This window comes from Scyliorhinus torazame, chromosome 3 (genome assembly GCF_047496885.1).
Source record: "Scyliorhinus torazame isolate Kashiwa2021f chromosome 3, sScyTor2.1, whole genome shotgun sequence".
Taxonomy (NCBI): domain Eukaryota; kingdom Metazoa; phylum Chordata; class Chondrichthyes; order Carcharhiniformes; family Scyliorhinidae; genus Scyliorhinus; species Scyliorhinus torazame.
Genome location: NC_092709.1, coordinates 279,352,975 through 279,375,455, shown reverse-complemented (window position 1 = coordinate 279,375,455; position 22,481 = coordinate 279,352,975). Strand labels below are relative to the sequence as shown.

Below are 22,481 nucleotides of genomic sequence, written 5' to 3'. Positions count from 1 at the left end.
AGAATGCTGAGACCCAGGCTATTAGAATAGATGGCATTGAGGTACGTAGGGAAGAGGTGTTGGCAATTCTGGACAGGCTGAAAATAGTTAAGTCCCCGGGGCCTGATGGGATTTATCCTAGGATTCTCTGGGAAGCCAGGGAAGAGATTGCTGAGCCTTTGGCTTTGGTTTTTATGTCATCATTGGCTTCAGGAATAGAGCCAGAGGACTGGAGGATAGCAAATGTGGTCCCTTTGTTCAAGAAGGGGAGTAGAGACAACACTGGCAACTATAGACCGGTGAGCCTCACGTCTGTTGTGGGTAAAGTCTTGGAGGGGATTATAAGAGACAAGATTTATAATCATCTAGCTAGGAATAATATGATTAGGGATAGTCAGCATGGCTTTGTGAAGGGTAGGTCATGCCTCACAAACCTTATCGAGTTCTTTGAGAAGGTGACTGAACAGGTAGACGAGGGTAGAGCAGTTGATGTAGTGTATATTGATTTCAGTAAAGCGTTTGATAAGGTTCCCCACGGTAGGCTATTGCAGAAAATACGGAGGCTGGGGATTGAGGGTGATTTAGAGATGTGGATCAGAAATTGGCTAGCTGAAAGAAGACAGAGGGTGGTGGTTGATGGGAAATGTTCAGAATGGAGTTCAGTTACAAGTGGCGTACCACAAGGATCTGTTCTGGGGCCGTTGCTGCTTGTCATTTTTATAAAGGGTGGGGGAGTAAATTTGCAGACGACACTAAAGTCGGTGGTGTTGTCGACAGTGCGGAAGGATGTTGCAGGTTACAGAGGGACATAGATAAGCTGCAGAGCTGGGCTGAGAGGTGGCAAATGGAGTTTAATGTAGAGAAGTGTGAGGTGATTCACTTTGGAAGGAATAACAGGAATGCGGAATATTTGGCTAATGGTAAAATTCTTGGAAGTGTGGATGAGCAGAGGGATCTCGGTGTCCATGTACATAGATCCCTGAAAGTTGCCACCCAGGTTGATAGGGTTGTGAAGAAGGCCTACGGTGTGTTGGCCTTTATTGGTAGAGGGATTGAGTTCCGGAGTCAGGAGGTCATGTTGCAGCTGTACAAAACTCTGGTACGGCCGCATTTGGAGTATTGCGTACAGTTCTGGCCACCTCATTATAGGAAGGACGTGGAAGCTTTGGAACGGGTGCAGAGGAGATTTACCAGGAAGTTGCCTGGTATGGAGGGAAAATCTTATGAGGAAAGGCTGATGGACTTGAGGTTGTTTTCGTTAGAGAGAGGGTGAAGAGGAGACTTAATAGAGGCATACAAAATGATCAGAGGGTTAGATAGGGTGGACAGTGAGAGCCTTCTCCCGCGGATGGAAATGGCTAGCACGAGGGGACATAACTTTAAACTGAGGGGTAATAGATATAGGACAGAGGTCAGAGGTAGGTTCTTTACGCAAAGAGTGGGGAGGCCGTGGAATGCCCTACCTGCAACAGTAGTGAACTCGCCAACATTGAGGGCATTTAAAAGTTTATTGGATAAGCATATGGATAATAATGGCATAGTGTAGGTTAGATGGCTTTTGTTTTTTGACTTCCCATGTCGGTGCAACATCGTGGGCCGAAGGGCCTGTACTGCGCTGTATCGTTCTATGTTCTATGGGGCAGGATATGTCATTCTGATTCCTGACACTAGCTTCCCATACTGCTTTACTCAGAATTTGGTCGCAGCAAGAAACTCAGAGGAGGAAAATATAAAAACTTTAGGGGTGCCCTCAAAGCATCTCAGAAGAGATCAACCATCCAAGTATTCCTGCCAACTCACTTGAATCCCTGGCTTGTAACCGACCAAAATTAAGACATTTAATTTGGGAAGATTTTGAACATGAACATGCAGAGGCGAAGGTGCAGTGTCCGGGAGAGCTTACAAACCTCCAAACAACTCGTCTAACTGACCCTTCCAGCAGAATCTGCCCCACATGTGACGTAGTCTGCAGATTAACTATATCAGTACCCATCAAACCAAGCAAGTGGAAGTAAGTCATCCTCGATCACGAGGGAGTGCCCAAGAAGACCAATAGTTTCACTTAGCTAGGGAATATAGAACATGGAATTTAGGAGCAAACGTAGGCCATTCAGCCCTTTGTGCACGGTATCATTATGGTTAGCACAATTGCTTTACAGCTCCAGGGTCCCAGGTTCGATTCCGGCTTGGGTCACTGTCTGTGCGGAGTCTGCACATCCTCTCCGTGTGTGCGTGGGTTTCCTTCGGGTGCTCCGGTTTCCTCCCACAGTCCAAAGATGTGCAGGTTAGGTGGAATTGCCATGATAAATTGCCCTTAGTGTCCAAAAAATTGCCCTTAGTGTTGGATGGGGTTACTGGGTTATGGGGATAGAGTGGAGGTGTGTGCTTGAGTAGGGTGCTCTTTCCAAGGGCCGGTGCAGACACGATGGGCCGAATTGCCTCCTTCTGTACTGTAAATTCTATGAAAAACCATTCAGTAAGATTATGGCTGATCTGATTGTGATCCCAACTCCACTTTGCCATCTAGCTCCCCATAACCCTAGACTCCCTACAAAAATTCTGTCTATCTCCGCCTTGAATAAGACACAGGCAAGTTATGTGTATGTGTGTGCGTGTGGGGCGGTGGGCACACAGTTTCAGAATAATGATCACTTAGGACGAAGATGAGGAGAAATTTCTTCACACAGAGCGTTGCGAAACTTCTAAATTCTCTACCGCAGATAGTTTTGGATGCTCGATTGTTGAAAATATTTAAGACTGTGATAGATTTTTTCCTCAGGGGACTGAAATATATGGGGAAAAGAAGTGTGAAACGGGAGTTGTAGCTGAAGATCAGCCATAGTCAGGCTGATTAGCAGAGTAGGCTTGAGGGGCCATATGGTCTATTATTTCTACTTTGATTTCTTATACTCTTACATTAAAACCTAACTTGCACACTGCCAATTGTCACCAGAAAAACTAGCAAAAAAGACCTTCATGAATGAGTTGGTGGATGTAATATTCTCACCATTTATTTCTGCTCCCTTTCTGAAAGGTAGATTCCATGCTTAAAGTAGGCAAAAAAAAAAATCAGAAATATGTATGGGCGACCTTGGGATTTGATCACAACAAGCTGGTTTTGCATTGTACAAGATAGATTAGAACAACGTGAAGGAACAATCCTTCAACTCTTACTTTAGCAATAAGAAGTTATGTAAAAATAAACAAGGTACCTGTTGAACATCTTTCCACTCCTTATAAATACATAATCTACCTTTGTATAAAATATATAGTCAAAAGATTAAATCTATGTAAGCAGCCTACTGTAATTAAAAATAGTTGCCCACACACCAAAAGTAAATTTATCTCCTCTTTTAGACTGGCACAAGAATTTTTTTTTAAGTTGTATGTTTTGTTTCAGTACAGAGTATAGTCCTAAAATTTAGATACCTACCACAGTAAACTGAATTGCAATGGTGTCAGCTGTACCCATGCCAAGGGCAAAGTAGTAGACTTCACACCAGTACAAGGGCATTTCTTTAAAACACCACAAGAAATACTGGCACTTTAAGTAATAAAGTTACTGAAAGAAAACTATTAACAGATCTCCAAATTCAGCAGCAGACAAGTCAACACAACCCACATGTCGTAACCTCAAACCGCTGGTGAACTCACCCCTGACCAAAAATGACTTTGCTGGAGTTTGTATTCCAAGATAAATTTTAATTCGAAACGTTCACTCCACAACGGTGGATAATCCCACTGCACTTTTATCCTTCTAGGAGACCCAAAAACAGGCTCAGCTGTAACATTTGCAGGCGGATTGGGTTGAACTGAAACAAAAAAGAAGAGAATGCCTTTGTCAGACTAGTCAGAATGCTACATCTACGACAAAGGGCTTTTGCTGTAACAGAACTGTAGCGAAGGAATTTTAAAACCTAATAATGTTTGGGTCAGGGTTAGGTAGGACTAAACATGTAGCAAATACCTCAAACCTGAATGACTATGCATCAAAACCCACCCATGGTAGCATTTAAAGGGCGGGAACATAGGTGGGTGGCTGGCAAACCCACTACCAGGTCATTCATTTAAATTGTTTCATGAGGCTGCAAGCCTCCTGTTTTTCTCATCCCCCTGCCCCTTTCTGACTTACTTAATTTATGCTCGATGCAATCGAAACATTTTTTAAAAAGTTTTTTACATTTGGTCTCACTGTGGTAAACATCTAAGTCAAATTTATTTCCAGGGTTCTTCTCTCATTCCCTTAGAGCTTTTTTGAAATTGTACATCTATACAAGAAGTATAGGCAATCTAGTAGAGGGGTTTGAGTAGCATTAGTGATTAAGGATAAAATGTATTATATTCTAAAAGATTTTGCAATGAGAAGTAAGCAAGCAGCAGAGACTTTTATGGGTATAATTCAAAAATTTGATACTGTACTGGGAGTTGTGTATAGGCCCCTTGATAGCAGCTGTGAAGTAGCAGAACATATTAATACAGACAGAGCAATTTTAATGGGGTATTTCATAGCTTGGTGTAAGCAGGTGAGTTCATGTCAAAAAGGGAGCAAAGTCCTTCAGAATGTTCAGGACATTTTACTGCAACAATATGTCCTAAAATCAACACATGCTCAGGTCATGTTTGATTTAAACCAAGGGTGCAATCCATCAGCCACGTCGCTGTCGACCGGGAACGCAACGTGGCCAGAAGATGCTGGGACAGACCTCCCACAGGCAGCCACGATGCCTTGCGGGATCTACCCAAGTCCAGAATTCCACCCAAACAATGTGAGGGATCACGTCGCGCGCACTCACCTGCGATCTACTGGCTCCCGGGATCAACCGCCGGGCGTCATTCACTACTGGTCCACACGAGGGAGGTACATATGACATGATTATTTCTCACAAAACCCCAGCATTTAGTACAGTACAGAATGATAATAATTCCACATATACAACTTCCGGTGGCAGGGATGTGCTGAGCAGACGCAGGGAAGGTGGCTCTCCTGTCGGAAACTTGATTAAGTACTTTTAGCCTGAAAGTTGGCTACTACCCCATCTGAAAGGAACCCCTCTCACCCTCCCCGAGGCCACCATATACTCGAAGAGTTACCCTCGAAACAACAAAGGGGTCGAAAGCACAGCAAGAGCCAGGAGAGAAAGGTCGAGGTTGCAGTCATGTGGAGCGAGGCAAACAGGATATGACAGATCGGCGATACAAAGGCTGGACTCCAGCCAATAGGACAATGGATGGAGCTCCTAACACGGGAGCTCCTAAATCAGAGATACCACGAAGAAGGAGATGATGCCCACGTTGAAGTCGGCAATCGCAGGCGCCTTGGCCCCCTTCAAGGAGGCAAAAAAAAAAAAAGAGCGACGACTGAAGGCGCAGGAGGTGACAGTGGGGGAGCTCGAAAAGGCAGCCACTGACCAAGGTGACCGGATCGCCTTGTTGGAAGCATAAGTGGCTGGGTTAGTGGCAGCCCAGGGAGTGATCGGGGGAAGGTGGAGGACCAAGAGAAAAGGCCTCGCCGTCAGAACTTCAGAACTGCCGGAGGGAACCGAGGGCAAAAACCCCACGGAGTATGTGGTGCAAATGCTGGGTAAGCTGGTCGGGGGCGAAAGTTTCCCCAAGCCCCAGAAATGAACAGGGTCCACAGGCCACTATGGCAGAGGACCAAGGCAGGAGATCTAGCACAGGCCATCATCGCCAAGCTTCACCGGTTCCAAGAAAAGGAGCAGATCCTGAAATGAGAAGAGCACACGATCCGCTTTTACCAAGACATTGGGGCTGACCTGGCCAAGGACCGGGCCGAATTCAACGGATCTAAAATGGCTCTATTTAAGGGAGCAAGGATGGTTCGGGATGCTCTATCTGGCCAAACTGTGGGTGACCTTCCAGAACAGGGAACACTGTCTCACCATGCCGGGCCGGGGAGGTGGGCATGGATAACGGGTCATGATAAACACATGTCCTCGGGAGGGTGCAAAGGGGCAGGAAAATGGGAAAGGAGAGGTGTGTGGGGTGGGGAGGGAGAATCACACGGGTACAGGGAGGTAAGTGGAGTAAGTGAAGAGGGGAGGCCGCGCCGCAACGTCTAATGGTTGGGGGGGGGGGAGATGTGGATGGAGACCTCTGGCTGAAGGGGCACGCACAGCACAAGGGTGGGGAGTGTCATAATATCCACTCATGTATATAATGAGATGCAGACATGCACTGATCCCTGTCGGGGAGTGCAATCAGGCAGAGAATAGCTTCTGACGCCTAAATAGCGGTAGGCGTCGGTTTGACGTTTAATCGCGATGCTCTGTTACCTCAAATGGCGTCAATGCAATGCACAGCGTGCGTACTTTAAACACCGTTTGCATATCATTGGTGGGCCCACCCACTATTCTTCACCTCCGATAGGCCGAGTTCCCAACAGTGCAGTCCACGTATGCTCTCAGAAATCGTGAACCTGGGGTGGTGACAGCTGAGAGATAGCCAGTGTCCAACACCGCCATACTTCGCCGACAGTTGTGTGGCTGGCCAGGGGACTTTGGCCAGGGCAGGGGGGGGGGGGCAAAGAGTAGTTGGAGGTGACCAGGAGTTGCACTGTGGGGTCCAGTCGGCTGGGTATGCAACACCTTTACCGCAGCTGGCAAGGCAGCCATGCAGCTGCGAGCCCGCTTTAAACCTGGTGTCCTGGGTCGTATAGGTACCCCTCCCCTGCCCCCTCAGTGCCATCTGGCCACATTCGACCCGTCAGCTGTATGGGCTCTCCAGCACAACCTGTCCCATCTTTTTGGCTTCAATAAGTCGGTGTGTGGGGAGGTGTATGTTTATGCGCAGCTGCAGCTCGTCAGCCCTGCGAGTGTCCTTCACGAACCCGCCGAATCCCGCACCATTTTTCATGGAATTCGATGGTGTTCCATGTGGCGCCGGTGCTAGCCCCTCACTGGTAGCGGAATGGGTGCAGGTGCGCCACCAATTTTCCTGTCGTAGAAGTCCACGGATTCTCTTTGTCGCAGAAACGGAGAATCCAGCCCAGAGTATACCTTAAATGGTGAAATGTTAGGAAGTGTTGAACTTCAAAGAGACTTCGGTGTCCTGGTTCATGAGTCACTGGACAGGATCCAATGGCCACGCTGCACCGGTAAAACAGCTCGCTGCAGCACAGCATGGACGATAAAAGCTGGGAGACCCTGCTCCGGGAGCTACCCAGCTCGCAATGCCTCAAGAGATCCAACGTGATCTCACGAAATGTTGCGATGTAAATCTCGCCCATTGTATTTTATTTTCTCCCGTTTGAGAAATTCTGCCAAGTTGGACAGCCAGTCCATGGCCTTGGGTGGCGCAGCCAATTGCCAGCCCAGCTGGTGTCTCCGGCGGGCCATCAGGGAGGCAAAGACTAGGGCACCTGCCCCTCTTCCCATAAATAGTTCTGGTTGTTCCGACACCCCAACGACCACTACTACCGGGCATGACTCCATACTCATCACCACAACCCTGATATGGCCTCAAAGAAAGCTCAGGGACAGGAATTGTTGTTGCAGGTGCCAGGGTTTAGATATTTCAGTAAGCTCAGGGAAGGTGGTAAAAGAGGGGGAGGGGTGGCATTGTTAGTCAAGGACAGTATTACGGTGGCAGAAAGGACGTTTGATGAGGACTCGTCTACTGAGTTAGAAACTCGGGCTGAGGTTAGAAACAGAAAATGAGAGGTCACCCTGTTAGGGATTTTCTATAGGCCTCCGAAAAGTTCCAGAGATGTAGAGGAAAGGATTGCAAAGATGATTCTTGATAGGAGCGAAAGCAAAAGGGTAGTTGTTATGGGGGATTTTAACTTCCTAAATATTGACTGGAAATGCTATAATTCGAGTACTTTAGATGGGTCCGTTTTTGTTCAATGTGTGCAGGAGGGTTTCCTGACACAGTATGTATATAAGCCAACAAGAGGAGAGGCCATATTGGATTTGGTACTGGGTAATGAACCAGGACAGGTGTTAGATTTGGAGGTAGGCGAGCACTTTGGTGATAGTGACCACAATTCGATTAAGTTTACTTTAGTGATGGAAAGGGATAGGTATATACCGCAGGGCAAGAGTTATATCTGGGGGAAAGGCAATTATGATGCGATGAGGCAAGACTTAGGATGCATTGGATGGAGAGGAAAACTGCAGGGGATGGGCACAATGGAAATGTGGAGATTGTTCAAGGAACAGCTACTGCTTGTTCATGATAAGTATGTACCTGTCAAGCAGGGAGGAAGTGGTCGAGCAAGGGAACCATGGTTTACTAAAGCAGTCGAAACGCTTGTCAAGAGGAAGGAGGAGGCTTATGTAAAGGTGAAACATGAAGGTTCAGTTAGGGTGCTCAAAAGTTACAAGTTAGCTAGGAAGGACCTAAAGAGAGAGCTAAGAAGAGCCAGGAGGGGACATGAGAAGTCTTTGGCAGGTAGGATCAAGGATAACCCCAAAGCTTTCTATAGATATGTCAGGAATAAACAAATGACTAGGGTACGAGTAAGGCCAGTCAAGGACAGTAGTGGGAAGTTGTGCTTGGAGTCCGAGGAGATAGGAGAGGTGCTAAATAAATATTTTTCATCAGTATTCACACAGGAAAAAGACAATGTTGTTGAGGAGAATACTGAGATTCAGGCTACTAGACTAGAAGGGCTTGAGGTTCATAAGGAGGAGGTGTTAGCAATTCTGGAAAATGTGAAAGTAGATAAGTCCCCTGGGCCGGATAGGATTTATCCTAGGATTCTCTGGGAAGCTAGGGAGGAGATTGCTGAGCATTTGGCTTTGATCTTTAAGTCATATTTGTCTACAGGAATAGTGCCAGAAGACCGGAGGATAGCAAATGTTGTTTAGCAGTTTGGATCAGAAATTGGCTAGCTGGAAGAAGACAAAGGGTGGTGGTTGATGGGAAATGTTCAGACTGGAGTCCAGTTGCTAGTGGTGTACCACAAGGATCTGTTTTGGGGCCACTGCTGTTTGTCATTTTTATAAATGACCTGGAGGAGGGCATAGAAGGATGTGTGAGTAAATTTGGAGATGACACTAAAGTCGGTGGAGTTGTGGACAGTGCGGAAGGATGTTACAAGTTACAGAGGGACATAGATAAGCTGCAGCGCTGGGCTGAGAGGCGGCAAATGGAGTTTAATGCAGAAAAGTGTGAGGTGATTCATTTTGGAAGGAATAACAGGAAGACAGAGTACTGGGCTAATGGTAAGATTCTTGGCGGTGTGGATGAGCAGAGAGATCTCGGTGTCCATGTACATAGATCCCTGAAAGTTGCCACCCAGGTTGAGAGGGTTGTTAAAAAGGCATACGGTGTGTTAGCTTTTATTGGTAGAAGGATTGAGTTTCAGAGCCATGAGGTCATGTTGCAGCTGTACAAAACTCTGGTGTGGCCGCATTTGGAGTATTACGTGCGATTCTGGTCGCCGCATTATAGGAAGGATGTGGAAGCATTGGAAAGGGTGCAGAGGAGATTTACCAGAATGTTGCCTGGTATGGAGGGAAGATCTTATGAGCAAAGGCTGAGGGACTTGAAGCTGTTTTCGTTGGAGAGAAGGTTAAGAGGTGACTTAATTGAGGCATACAAGATGATCAGAGGATTGGATAGGGTGGACAGTGAGAGCGTTTTTCCTCAGATGGTGATGTCTAGCACGAGGGGACATAGTTTTAAATTGAGGAGAGATAGATATAAGACAGATGTCAGAGGTAGGTTCTTTACTCAGAGAGTAGTAAGGACGTGGAATGCCCTGCCTGCAACAGTAGTGCACTCGCCAACACGAAGGGCATTCAAATGGTCATTGGATAGACATATGGACGATAAGGGAATAGTGTAGATGGGCTTTATAGAGTGGTTTCACAGGTCGGCGCAACATCAAGGGCCGAAGGGCCAGTACTGCGCTGTAATGTTCTATGTTCATCCCTGCGCATGTGGAGATTAAGTTTGCCTTGTGCAATGTGTCGATCCAGTGTCAATCTCCCCAGCCAGTTCGTCTTCCCTTTTCTCCTATGTCTCGTCCAGGGTGACTGTACATATCAGAACAGTTCTAGTCTACTAGGTTGCCCACGGTGAGAAATTTGTCCAGTAGTGAGTGTCCTGGTATCCGGGGAAATGTCATAGTCTCCTTTCGGAGGACATTACTGATCTGAATGTACCGTAGCTCATTCCCTTTTGTGAGTTGAAATTTGTCCCATGTGTTCCCCCAGGGTCTCTACTCTGCCTTTGACATGCATGCCCCCACCGTCAGTGTCCCTTCGTCCTGTCTCCACCTTTTAAAGGAGCCGCCCATTGACGCAGGGTGAACTTGTGGTTGTTGTAAATTAGGGCCATGGTAGACATCTCGGTCAGACCGAAGTGGTGTCACAGTTGGTTCCACGTTCACTATGTGGCCACTATCATTGGGCTTTTTGAATATCTAACAGGTGAGGGATAGGAGTACAGCCATGGCCAGCGCACCGAGGGATGTTCCTGAGCAGGAACTCTTCTCCACTCGGACTATTCCTTCCCCGGCTACTTGACCCTTTCTGCGGTACCTCCCAGTGGTAGAATTGAAGGTTCGGGATGGCCAGGCCTCCATGTTCCTCCTTCTTTGCAGAATCTTTCATGATCCACGGGTTCTTCCACTCCCAGCCCCACACTCACAAACGTCATGATTAATTTGTCAAGGCAGCATGGTGGCGCAGTGGTTAGCTGAGGACCCAGGTTCGAATCCCGGCCCTGGGTCACTGTCCGTGTGGAGTTTGCGTCTGCGTGGGTTTCACCCCCACAACCCAAAGATGTGCTGGTTAGCTGGATTATACACACTAAATTGCCCCTTAATTGGAAAAAAATATAATTGGGTACACTAATTTTTTTTTTTAAATGACTAATTTGTCAATTTTGGTAGAGAAGACCTTGGGGATGAAGCTCGGAGGGATCTGAACAGGAAAATTAACCTGGGAAGCACTTTTATCTTGATCATCTGCACTCTCCCCATCAGGGAGCGAGCAGGAGCGAATCCCACAAACTCACTGCCTGTACATTACTCCTGCATGAGTAGCAGTAGTAAATAAAATAATAGCACTAAAAGTGGCAATCCCCAGGACCAGATTATTTGAAATCCTGCAACGAAAACTAAGTGTTAAATTGCAAATACCCCAACTAGGATCGTCCAAAGTTATCTAATTTCAAGAAGTGTTCCTTTAGATTGGGAAATTGCAATTACTTCCCTACTTGAGACAGGTGAGGGAGGAAAGGAAACCAGTTAGTGACTGAAACCTTTCAAAATATTCAACTAATCAGGCGGAGAGTGCCTGACAAACATCATTGCTAAAGTAATGTACAGGGAATGAATGTATATAGATGTTGCGTGAATGGACTTCCAGTAGATATTTTTTGAAGTCTGCTAGGAGACGATTAGCTGAAATTGAAGCTTATGAATTGACACAAATTATTGACCTCATTTGGAGACACAGACACATCGAGCCTGCACTACCATTCAATATGATAATGCAAATTCAGAATCGCACTCCAGCTTACTCTCCATACCCCTTGATCCCATTAGCTGCAATGGTCACATCCAGCTCCCTCTTGAATATATCCAACTGAGTGGTAGGAGAAAATGGGCAGGCACTCTAATTGGCAGGATGCATTTGGTGATATCATGTAGAGATCGGTGTTGGACTTCAACTATTCTCTGTAGTTGCTGACATGATAGTGAGCCAAATATCTAAGTGTGCAGGTGACAGAATGATTGGCAGCTTTGTAAACATCATAGACAGAGGTTAGACAGAATAAAATTATATGGGTATTATGTGATTAAGTTAATCGCCATAATAGTGGCAAATTAATTTCAATATCAGCAAGTAGGAGGTCATCCATCTTGGACCTAAAAAAAATAGAACAGAATACTTTCTAAATGGTGAAGCTTGAAGCAGTGGAGATCCAAAAAGATGTATATACATCACTAAAATGTCATGGATAGCTACAAAATAGTGAAAAGGGAAATAGAATGCTGGTTTTTTTAATGAGAGGATTAAGGTTAGAAATCATGCTACAGCTATACAAAGTTCTGGTTGGACTACATCCACGTTGAGTTCTGGGCATCAAATCTTCGTAGCAGAAACCTAATACAAATTAATTTGGATAATGAATTTTGAATACAAGAAACTGGATTAGTTATCAACCATCTCGAGGGCAATTAAGGATGGGCAATAAATGCTGGCCAAGCCAACAATCACATCCCATGATTGAATTTTTAAAAAAAATCAAGGACAAAGCAGCCACTTGACTGGCACCCCATCCTCCACCTTAAACATTTGCCCCCTCCACCACCAACTCACGGTGACAGCAGGGTGTACCATCTACAAGATGCACTGCAGCAGGGTGGCACAGTGGTTAGCACTGCTGCCTCAGAGCACCGAGGTCCCAGGTTTGATCCTGGCCCTGGGTCACTGTCAGCGTGGAGTTTGCACATTCTCTCTGTGTCTGCGTGGGTCTCACCCCCACAACTCAAAAAGATGTGAAGGCTAGGTAGATTGGCCACGTTAAATTGCCCCTTAATTGGGAAATAAGAATTGGGTACTCTAATACTTATTTTTTTTTAAAAAGGAAAATAAAAAGAGGCACTGCAGCAACTCATCACAGCTCCTTCGCCAGCACCTTCCAAACCTGCGACCTTTAGCATCTAGAAGAAGGCCAACAGATGCATGGAAACAAAGCCACACGCTAAATTGAAACTATGGGCATGATTTAACACACAAAAAAAAGAGTCCCGTTTTGGGTGCGTACAGCTCTTTCTCGGCACCTGCAGCGCAGAGGATGATTGTTTTCTCTGACCTCAGTCAGGAACGACCCGCTGAGGCCGAACTTACCTCACTTTCTGGGTGCCTGGGTGGCAGCGCCAGGGTTCCAGGCTGGTACCACCCTGCCCAGAGCCCAACCACTGGGGGCCTCTGATGACCTGCTGGGATCCCTCACACACCCTCTCTTTCTCTGCCCCCCCCCCCCCCCCCCCCCCCCTCCCCATTTCATCTGATTCCAGTTTGTGTGGAGCAGTGCTAAACGGCACCATGGCAAGGTCTCGGGTTCCCGGGCCTCAAGCGAATCGGGCCCGACATATTTAAAGTAGCCTAATGGCTCGCTTAAATATGTTAATCTGGATCTTGCCCGATCTCGCGAGGCATTCTTCGCATCACAAATCTCACGAGAGGCTTCTCGCAAGATTTAACTGCCTTGTCACATCACTTTTTTTATAAATGTTTTATTGAAAATTTTTTCCCAAACAACAATTTTTCCCCTCTTACAAAGCAAACGCAACAATAACAATACAGAAATTTTAAACAATACACAAGTAACAAAACCCCTTTATCTTTGACCTAAACTAAACCCCCCCCCCCCCTCCCCCCCCCCCCCCCCCTCCCCCTGGGTTGCTGCTGCTGGTCATCTGTCTTCCCTCTAACGTTCCCCTAGGTAGTCGAGAAATGGCTGCCACCGCCTGGTGAACCCTTGAGCCGATCCCCTCAGGGCAAACTTTATCTGCTCCAGTTTAATGAACCCCGCCATATCATTTACCCAGGCCTCCAGTCCGGGGGGTTTCGCCTCCTTCCACATGAGTAGGATCCTGCGCCGGGCTACTAGGGACGCAAAGGCCACAACGTCGGCCTCTTTCGCCTCCTGCACTCCCGGCTCTTCCGCAACTCCAAATAGAGCTAACCCCCAGCCTGGTTTGACCCGGGCCTTCACCACCCGCGAAATCACTCCCGTCACTCCCTTCCAATACCCTTCCAGTGCCGGGCATGCCCAAAACATATGTGCGTGGTTTGCCGGGCTCCCGCCACACCTCCCACATTTGTCCTCCACTCCAAAGAACCTGCTCAATCTTGCTCCCGTTATGTGTGCTCTATGTAGCACCTTAAATTGAATCAGGCTAAGCCTGGCGCATGAGGAAGAGGAATTTACCCTGCTTAGGGCATCAGCCCACATACCCTCCTCTATCTCCTCCCCTAGTTCTTCTTCCCACTTTCCTTTTAGTTCGCCCACCGACTCCTCCCCCTCTTCCCTCATCTCTCGGTAAATCTCTGACACCTTGCCCTCTCCGACCCACACCCCTGAAAGCACCCTGTCCTGTATCCCCTGTGTCGGGAGCAATGGAAATTCCCTCACCTGTTGTCTAGTAAATGCCCTCACCTGCATATATCTCAAGAAATTTCCCCGGGGCAACTTATACTTTTCCTCCAATGCTCCCAAGCTCGCAAAAGTCCCATCTATAAATAAATCTCCCACCCTCCTAATTCCCAACTGGAACCAGCTCTGAAATCCTCCATCCATTCTTCCTGGGGCGAACCTATGGTTGTTCCTGATTGGGGACCCCACCAGGGCTCCCCGCACCCCTCTCTGTCGCCTCCACTGTCCCCAGATATTCAATGTTGCCGCCACCACCGGGTTCGTGGTAAACTTTTTAGGTGAGATCGGTAGCGGCGCCGTCACCAGCGCCTCTAAACTCGTCCCTTTACAGGACTTTCTCTCCAGTCTTTCCCACGCCGCTCCCTCACCCTCCATCATCCATTTACGTATCATTGCCACATTGGCGGCCCAATAGTAATCGCCCAAGTTCGGTAGTGCCAATCCTCCTCTGTCCCTACTACGCTGAAGGAACCCCCTCCTTACTCTCGGAACTTTCCCTGCCCACACGAAGCTCGTGATGCTCCTGTCTATTTTATTAAAAAAGGTCTTAGTGATTAGTATAGGGAGACATTGAAATACAAATAAGAACCTCGGGAGGACCATCATCTTAATTGCTTGCACCCTGCCCGCCAGCGACAGAGGCTGCATGTCCCACCTCTTGAAGTCCTCCTCCATTTGTTCTACCAACCGTGTCAGATTAAGTCTGTGCAAGGTTCCCCAGCTCCTAGCGATCTGAATCCCCAGGTATCGGAAGTTTCTTTCCACTTTCCTTAGAGGCAAGCCTTCTATCTCTCTACTCTGGTCCCCTGGATGTATCACAAATAATTCACTCTTCCCCATGTTTAGCCTATACCCCGAGAAATCCCCGAACCCCCTCAAAATTCGCATAACCTCTATCATTCCCCCCGCTGGGTCCGACACGTATAACAATAGGTCATCCGCATATAACGAGACTCGGTGTTCTTCTCCCCCTCTAATCACCCCTCTCCATTTCCTGGAGTCTCTCAACGCCATGGCCAGAGGTTCAATTGCCAACGCGAACAACAATGGAGACAGCGGGCATCCCTGTCTTGTTCCCCTATATAGTCGGAAATACTCCGATCTATGTCGACCTGTAACTACGCTTGCCGTTGGAGCCCCATAAAGAAGTCTAACCCAGCTAATAAACCCGTTCCCAAACCCAAACCTCCTTAACACTTCCCATAAATACTCCCACTCCACCCTATCAAATGCCTTCTCTGCGTCCATTGCCGCCACTATCTCTGCCTCCCCCTCCACTGGGGGCATCATTATCACCCCTAATAGTCGTCGCACGTTAACATTCAGTTGTCTCCCTTTTACGAACCCTGTCTGGTCTTCGTGCACCACCCCCGGGACACAGTCCTCTATCCTCGATGCCAGTACCTTTGCCAACAATTTGGCGTCCACGTTCAACAATGAAATGGGTCTATAGGACCCGCACTGCAACGGATCTTTATCCCTCTTCAAAATTAACGATATCGTCGCCTCCGACATCGTCGGGGGTAGAGTACCCCCCTTTCCTGGCCTCATTGAACGTCCTCACCATCAACGGGGCCAACAAGTCCACATATTTTCTGTAATACTCCACCGGGAACCCGTCTGGTCCTGGGGCCTTCCCTGCTTGCATGCTTCCCAGTCCCTTAATAACCTCGTCCACCCCAATCGGTGCCCCCAGGCCTACCACCCCCCGCTCCTCCACTTTCGGGAACCTCAATTGGTCCAGGAACTGCCGCATCCCCTCCCCTCCCTCTGGGGGTTGAGACCTATACAGTTCCTCATAGAAGGTCTTGAACACCTCATTTATCTTTCCTGCCCTTCGCACCGTGTCTCCCCTTTCGTCTCTAATTCCTCCTATTTCCCTCGCTGCTGCCCTCTTTCGCAATTGATGAGCCAACAGGCGACTCGCCTTTTCCCCATATTCATACCTCCTCCCCTGTGCCTTCCTCCACAGTACCTCCGCCTTTCTGGTGGTCAGAAGGTCAAATTCCGTCTGGAGTCGTCTCCTCTCCCTGTACAATTCCTCCTCCGGGGTCTCTGCAAATTCCCTATCCACCCTTAAAATCTCCCCCAGTAATCTTTCCCTTTCCTTGGCCTCTGTTTTCCTTTTGTGGGCCCCAATGGAGATCAGCTCTCCTCTGACCACCGCTTTTAGTGCTTCCCATACCACTCCCACAGGGACCTCGCCGTCGTCATTGACCTCCAGGTATCTCTCAATACACCCCCGCACTCTTGCACACACTCCCTCATCCGCCATCAGTCCCACATCTAATCGCCAGAGTGTTCTCTGCTCCCTTTCCTCTCCTAATTCCAGGTCCACCCAATGTGGGGCATGATCCGAAACCGCTATGGCTGAGTACTCAGCTTCTTCCACCCTAGAGATCAACGACCTTCCCAAAACAAAAAAATCTATCCGGGAGTACACTTTATGGACATGGGAGAAGAAGGAATACTCCCTAGCCCTAGGTCTAAGAAATCGCCATGGATCCACTCCCCCCATTTGGTCCATAAACCCCTTAAGTACCTTGGCCGCTGCCGGCCTTCTTCCGGTCCTTGAGCTGGATCTATCTAGCCCCGGGTCCAGCACCGTATTAAAGTCCCCTCCTAAAATCAAGTTTCCTACCTCCAGGTCCGGTATACGCCCCAGCATCCGTCTCATAAATCCCGCATCGTCCCAGTTTGGGGCATACACGTTAACCAACACGACCTCCATTCCCTCCAGCCTGCCACTCACCATTACATATCTACCTCCGCTATCTGCTACGATGTTCTTTGCTTCAAATGCGACCTGTTTCCCCACCAAAATGGCCACCCCTCTATTCTTTGCGTCCAGTCCTGAGTGGAACACCTGTCCCACCCATCCTTTCCTTAGCCTAACTTGGTCCGCCACCTTTAGGTGCGTCTCTTGGAGCATAACCACGTCTGCCCTTAGTCCTTTCAAATGCGCGAGCACTCGGGCCCTTTTTATCGGTCCGTTCAGGCCTCTCACGTTCCACGTGATCAGCCTCACTAGGGGGCTACCTGCCCCCCTCCCGTGTCGACTAGCCATTACCTTCTCTAGGCCAGTCCCATATCCCGCCTCCGCGCTCCCGCTCGCTCCTCCAGCGTCGCACACCATCCCCGCCCACCCACTCTTTAGCCATTTCCTTTTGGATTTCCGCAGCAGCAACCCAGTTGTCCCCCCCCCCCCTTCTCCCTCCCTCCTCCCCTCCCCGCTAGATCTCTTTCTAGCTTGATTGCTCCCCCCATATTACTTCCGTAAGTCAGCTGACTTCAACTGACCCCGGCTACTCCTGCTCACTCCTCGACCCCCCCCATGTGGGGAACTCCCATCCGCCTTGCGCCTGTCTTCCCGCCTTATTCTTTCTGGTGCGGGAACATCCCTTTACCTGACCCGCCTCTTATGGCGCAGCTCCCTTTCCCCTCCCCCTCCCCTTCCCCATTCTCCAACTATGTCCCGTCTTTCCCCCCTCACCGGCGCCCACATTTCCCCAATGTCTCCCCCCTTCCCTGTTTACTTCTCAATTAACTTCCACCGTAACATTAACAATAACATTTCCTGCAGCATCAGTCCCTCAGTTCCGCTCCAATTTCTCTTCTTTGATGAAGGTCCATGCTTCCTCCGCCGTCTCGAAATAATGGTGTCTCTCCTGATACGTGACCCATAGTCTTGCCGGCTGCAGCATCCCGAACTTCACCTTCCTTTTATGCAACACCTCTTTGGCTCGGTTGAAGCTCGCCCTCCTTCTCGCCACCTCCGCACTCCAATCCTGGTATACCCGTACCACTGCATTCTCCCATCTGCTACTCCGCACCTTTTTAGCCCATCTCAGGACCTCTTCTCTATCCTTAAGGCGGTAAAATCGCACGATTATCGCCCTGGGTGGTTCTCCCGCTTTTGGTCTTCTCGCCGGAATCCGATTTGCCCACTCCACCTCCAAGGGGCCCGTAGGGGCCTCAGCACCCATCAGTGAGCTCAGCATCGTACTTGCGTACGCTCCACAGTCCACTCCTTCCACACCCTCAGGGAGACCCAGTATCCGAAGGTTCTTCCTTCGCGCTCCATTTTCTAGGGCTTCGATCCTTTCAGTACACTTTTTATGAAGTGCCTCGTGCGTCTGTGTCTTAACCGCCAGGCCCAGGATCTCGTCCTCAATATCTGTCACCTTCTGCTCCACCACACGGAGCTCTGTCTCCTGGGTCTTTAATGTCTCCTTGAGCCCCTCAATTGCCTGTAGCAACGGGGTCAGCACCTCCCTCTTCAGCAGCTCCACGCACCGTCTCGCGATCTCATCCTGCTCAGGCCCCCATGTCGCCTGCGCTTTCTCCGCCGCCATCTTGCACTTCTCTCTTTCTGACCCTTTGGTCGACGATTCCTCGCGCTGCAGCCGCCGCCGCCGGTTTTTTCCTCCTTCGTTGGGGGGGGGACTCCCTTCTCACACACCCCACACCGGGTTGCGTCGTCGAAAAATTCCCCGTTGGGGCTCTTAAAAGAGCCCGAAGGTCCGTCGGAGCTGGAGCCGCCGAAGCGTGCGGCTAGCTAGGCATCACCGCAACCGGAAGTCCCTTCAGTGGCCTTGATGAGGTCTTTTCACAGTTGTTCCCTCTGCTGCTAGAATTCACCTTTGATACAGGCCCTCAGGTCAGCTTGCAGCTTTAAGCTTGCCCTTCCCCCGCCTGCATGCTGGAAGAGGCCCTGTTTATCCTGTAGTTGCAGCCAAATCTTTCACTGTTTCTGCGTGTGTCTGGCAACCAAGAGACATACCCTTCCTGGGGGACACTGTCGGGGGAATATTGCCGCCTTCTTCCCACACCGGGAAATGTCAAACAAATGCCGTGGGGGCCCTGTAAAAGAGCCCAAAAGTCCGTTCCAAGCAGGAGCTGCCGAATATGCGACCTAGCTATGCATAGCCGCACCCGGAAGTCCGCCTTGTCACATCACTGAGTCAAGGCTGTTTGATCGCGCCCTAATATTTCCCTTCCTTCTCTATGCCAAAATACTGGAACACCTTTCCTAACAGAAATGGTCACCCAGTAGTAAGCACCTGTCTGCCGTATTGGAAGAAGGAACAATGCAGTAAGTTTTTAAACCTGTGGTTTTAATGGACGCTACCACCCTGTTTCTGCCCACTTGAGCCAAGAACATCTTCCCCATTGAATTATTCTTTATTACAGTTTTGATTGTACCGCTAATTACAAATGCTTTAAGTGAGTCAAATTTTGTTGTGATAAATTTATTTACATAGACATACATAGAACTTACAGTGCAGAAGGAGGCCATTCGGCCCATCGAGTCTGCACCGGCTCCTGGAAAGAGCACCCTACCCAAGGTCCACACCTCCACCCTATCCCCATAACCCAGTAACCCCACCCAACACGAAGGGCAATTTTGGACACTAAGGGCAATTTATCATGGCCAATCCACCTAACCTGCACATCTTTGGACTGTGGGAGGAAACCGGAGCACCCGGAGGAAACCCACGCACACACGGGGAGAACGTGCAGACTCCGCACAGACAGTGACCCAAGCCGGGAATCGAACCTGGGACCCTGGAGCTGTGAAGCAATTGTGCTAACCACCATGCTACCGTGCTGCCCTACCTCTATATCATTGCTGCTAGTTTAATACCAAACAATTGAAATCCTAACAAAGTTCTTGGACTGGATTCTCCGCCCCGCCGCGCCATCCCGCTGGCGGGTTGCTCCGTTACGCCGGGCGATCATTGTGGGGCAACCCCACGACGCGGGAAACACCTGGGCTGCCGGCAAAACGGAGCATCCCGCCGGTGAAGAATCCAGCCCCTTATTATACTACTATTGAATGATGTTGCAAATCTTTGGACAGTTAACAGTTTTTAAAAACTATTTAAAGAACCATTTTATATTCCAACCAAAATGCCAACAAAGTAAGAGTGGCGACAAGCATTACTTACCAATCTCCATTGTCACAATTTCTAACAATGTAGTTCTGCGGCCAACAGGGTTGATTGCAGTGATGTTTATAATATATGGCAGGGATGCAAACATTTCAGGATTGTCTATTTGGCAAATATTGCTGAGCAAATCCGTGGTACAGTTGGAAACTTTTCTGCTTGGATTGCTGAAACAAAGGAAAATTTGATTCTTTTCTAGTGGAGGCTGCAGGCTTTGATTTTAACAGCGTAATATATGCATCTCAGGCGTACAACAAATCATTTTTTTTTTTAATTCATTTACAGGATGTGGGTGTCACTGGTTAGGCCAGCATTTATTGCCCATCCCTAGTTGCCCTTCAGAAGGTGGTGATGAGTTGCCTTCTTGAACTGCTGCAATCCTTCAGGTGTAGGTATACTCATTGTGCTGTTAGGGCCGGAGTTCCAGGGTGTTACCCCAGCGACAGTGAAGGAACGGCAATACATTTCCAAGTCGGGGTGCTGAGTGACTTGGAGGGGAACTTCCAGGTGGTGGTTTTCCCAGGTATCTGTTGCCCTTGTCCTTCTAGATGGTAGTGGTTCTGGGTTTGGAAGGTATTGTCTAAGGAACCTTGGCATTTACAACTTTATAGGTGCATAAAATTCGTACAACATCTCTTGCAATTAAATAAAACCTGCAACAGAATAAAGCTATGTTTGAATGAATTACAAAATCGGATTCCCAAGTCCGACGGCTCTCATTAAGAACTAGAACCATAGTGTATAATCAGGTATATATGAGCTCATGTATAGTGTTCACACTCCAAGCTTGTTCTTAGGGCAGAGGCACTAAACTTTGGAGTGTGAAGAATTTACTCCAAAAAAAAAAAAAAGCAAGATGTCACCCGATGAAGCAGAGAGCTATATTCACTCAAATCTGATGGTGTCCAGTTATGATCTGCTACCAGAATTAAAGCTGCCTGTAGCCTATAACTTTCACAAAAAGGGCTTTACACAGTACAGTAATAAGGACTGCACCTTTTAAGGAATTCCTTACACGACTTCTCTCTGGAATTGGATTCCAAAAATTTCAACAACCATTTTCTCCTGGCTTAAGACCCACACAAATAAATACTGAACTGAAAGATGCCAATATATTAAAAAGTGGTGAGCGATGCACTCCCAATGTGTGCGCACTTCTCGCCAGCTACATTATAAACTCTAGGCAATTTAGCATCTGAAAAGCAGGCACAGTGTACCCAAATTTCAATGCCACAATGTTCACTGAGCTCCAAATATTCACCAGGCCTGTTACCTTGCCAGAATGCAACAGATTTAACACACATGATCGGTCTCCCAAACAGCCACACTCATTCCCTCTTATTAGACTACGGGGCAGGATTCTCCGGTCGCCGATGCCAAAATCGGAGAATCCCCGTTTGTGCCGAAATTGGGGGCGGCGCCGCTTTTGCGATGCTCCGCCCCGTCGAAAACGGCATACTCGAAGAGTGCACCGCATGCCGCATGGACGGTCTCAGGACGCCACCTGAGGCCCTCCCCAGGTGCTCCGCCCCCGATGGGCCAAGTTCCCGATGGCGTGGGTCACGTATGGTATATTTTCAGCTATTCTTTCAACTTGCGGACGGAGTCCAGCGCGCTTTAGCACAGGGCTAAATCGCTGGCTTTGGAAGCAGACCAACGCAGGCCAGCAGCACGGTTCAATTCCCGTACCAGCCTCCCCGAACAGGCGCCGGAATGTGGCGACTAGGGGCTTTCCCCAGTAACTTCATTTGAAGCCTACTTGTGACAATAAGTGATTTTCATTTCATTTCACAGTCGGGGTGAAGCCATTCAGCGGGCAGGGGGGGCTTTGGCAGGGCCTCGGGGCACTTGTGGGGGGTGGTCCAGGGTGGTGAGGGGGGTTACTAGGGGACAGTAATGTGCCAGGCCGGGTCCGCACGCGACTGGCGCCATGCTGCACGGTGCAGCCACTGCAGGCCACCGCCATGTTGTACGGAGCGGCCGCTGCAGGCCGGCGCCATGTTGCATGGTGTGGCAATTGCGCCGCCGTGCGCATGCGCGGCCACAGACCCGGCAATTCTCCGACCTTTTCGCCGGGTATTTACGCTGCATGCCTGGTCGCCCCCCCACCAGACGGAGGATCGGTGCAGCTTTTGCGCCATTTTGTCTGGCGTAAAACACCACTGTTCCCATGCCGGCATCAGCAGTTAGACGTCAAATCCAAGAATCCAGCCCCAAATTTCTCTGGCTTTCTCAAATATTTTCTCCAATGTTTTCCCTACTACAGCAGACCTACTGAACTGCAACTCTGAGAGGCAACTTGGTGCTCCTTTTAAAAAAAAGATTTGTTATAACTTCTGCCCTTCAGCAATCACTATTCTAATTTCCAAGTCCTCAAAATGTGCAGCAGGATGTAGCAAATTTACATAT

The 22,481-nt window shown here is 48.6% G+C and overlaps 1 protein-coding gene across 8 annotated transcripts in view; it reads right to left on the bottom strand.

Annotated features, from left to right (window-relative positions):
• The window catches only part of LOC140409134 (interleukin-11 receptor subunit alpha-like), a 174,872-nt gene that overhangs the window by 87,759 nt on the left and 64,632 nt on the right, over positions 1-22,481 (bottom strand). For all 8 annotated transcript variants that reach the window (XM_072497294.1, XM_072497292.1, XM_072497291.1 and 5 more), the window contains 2 exons: positions 20,073-20,239; positions 3,634-3,791 (listed from right to left, as the gene is read on the bottom strand). In XM_072497294.1, the coding sequence (XP_072353395.1) occupies positions 3,634-3,791; positions 20,073-20,239 (325 nt within the window). The remainder of the gene's footprint in view (positions 1-3,633; positions 3,792-20,072; positions 20,240-22,481) is intronic.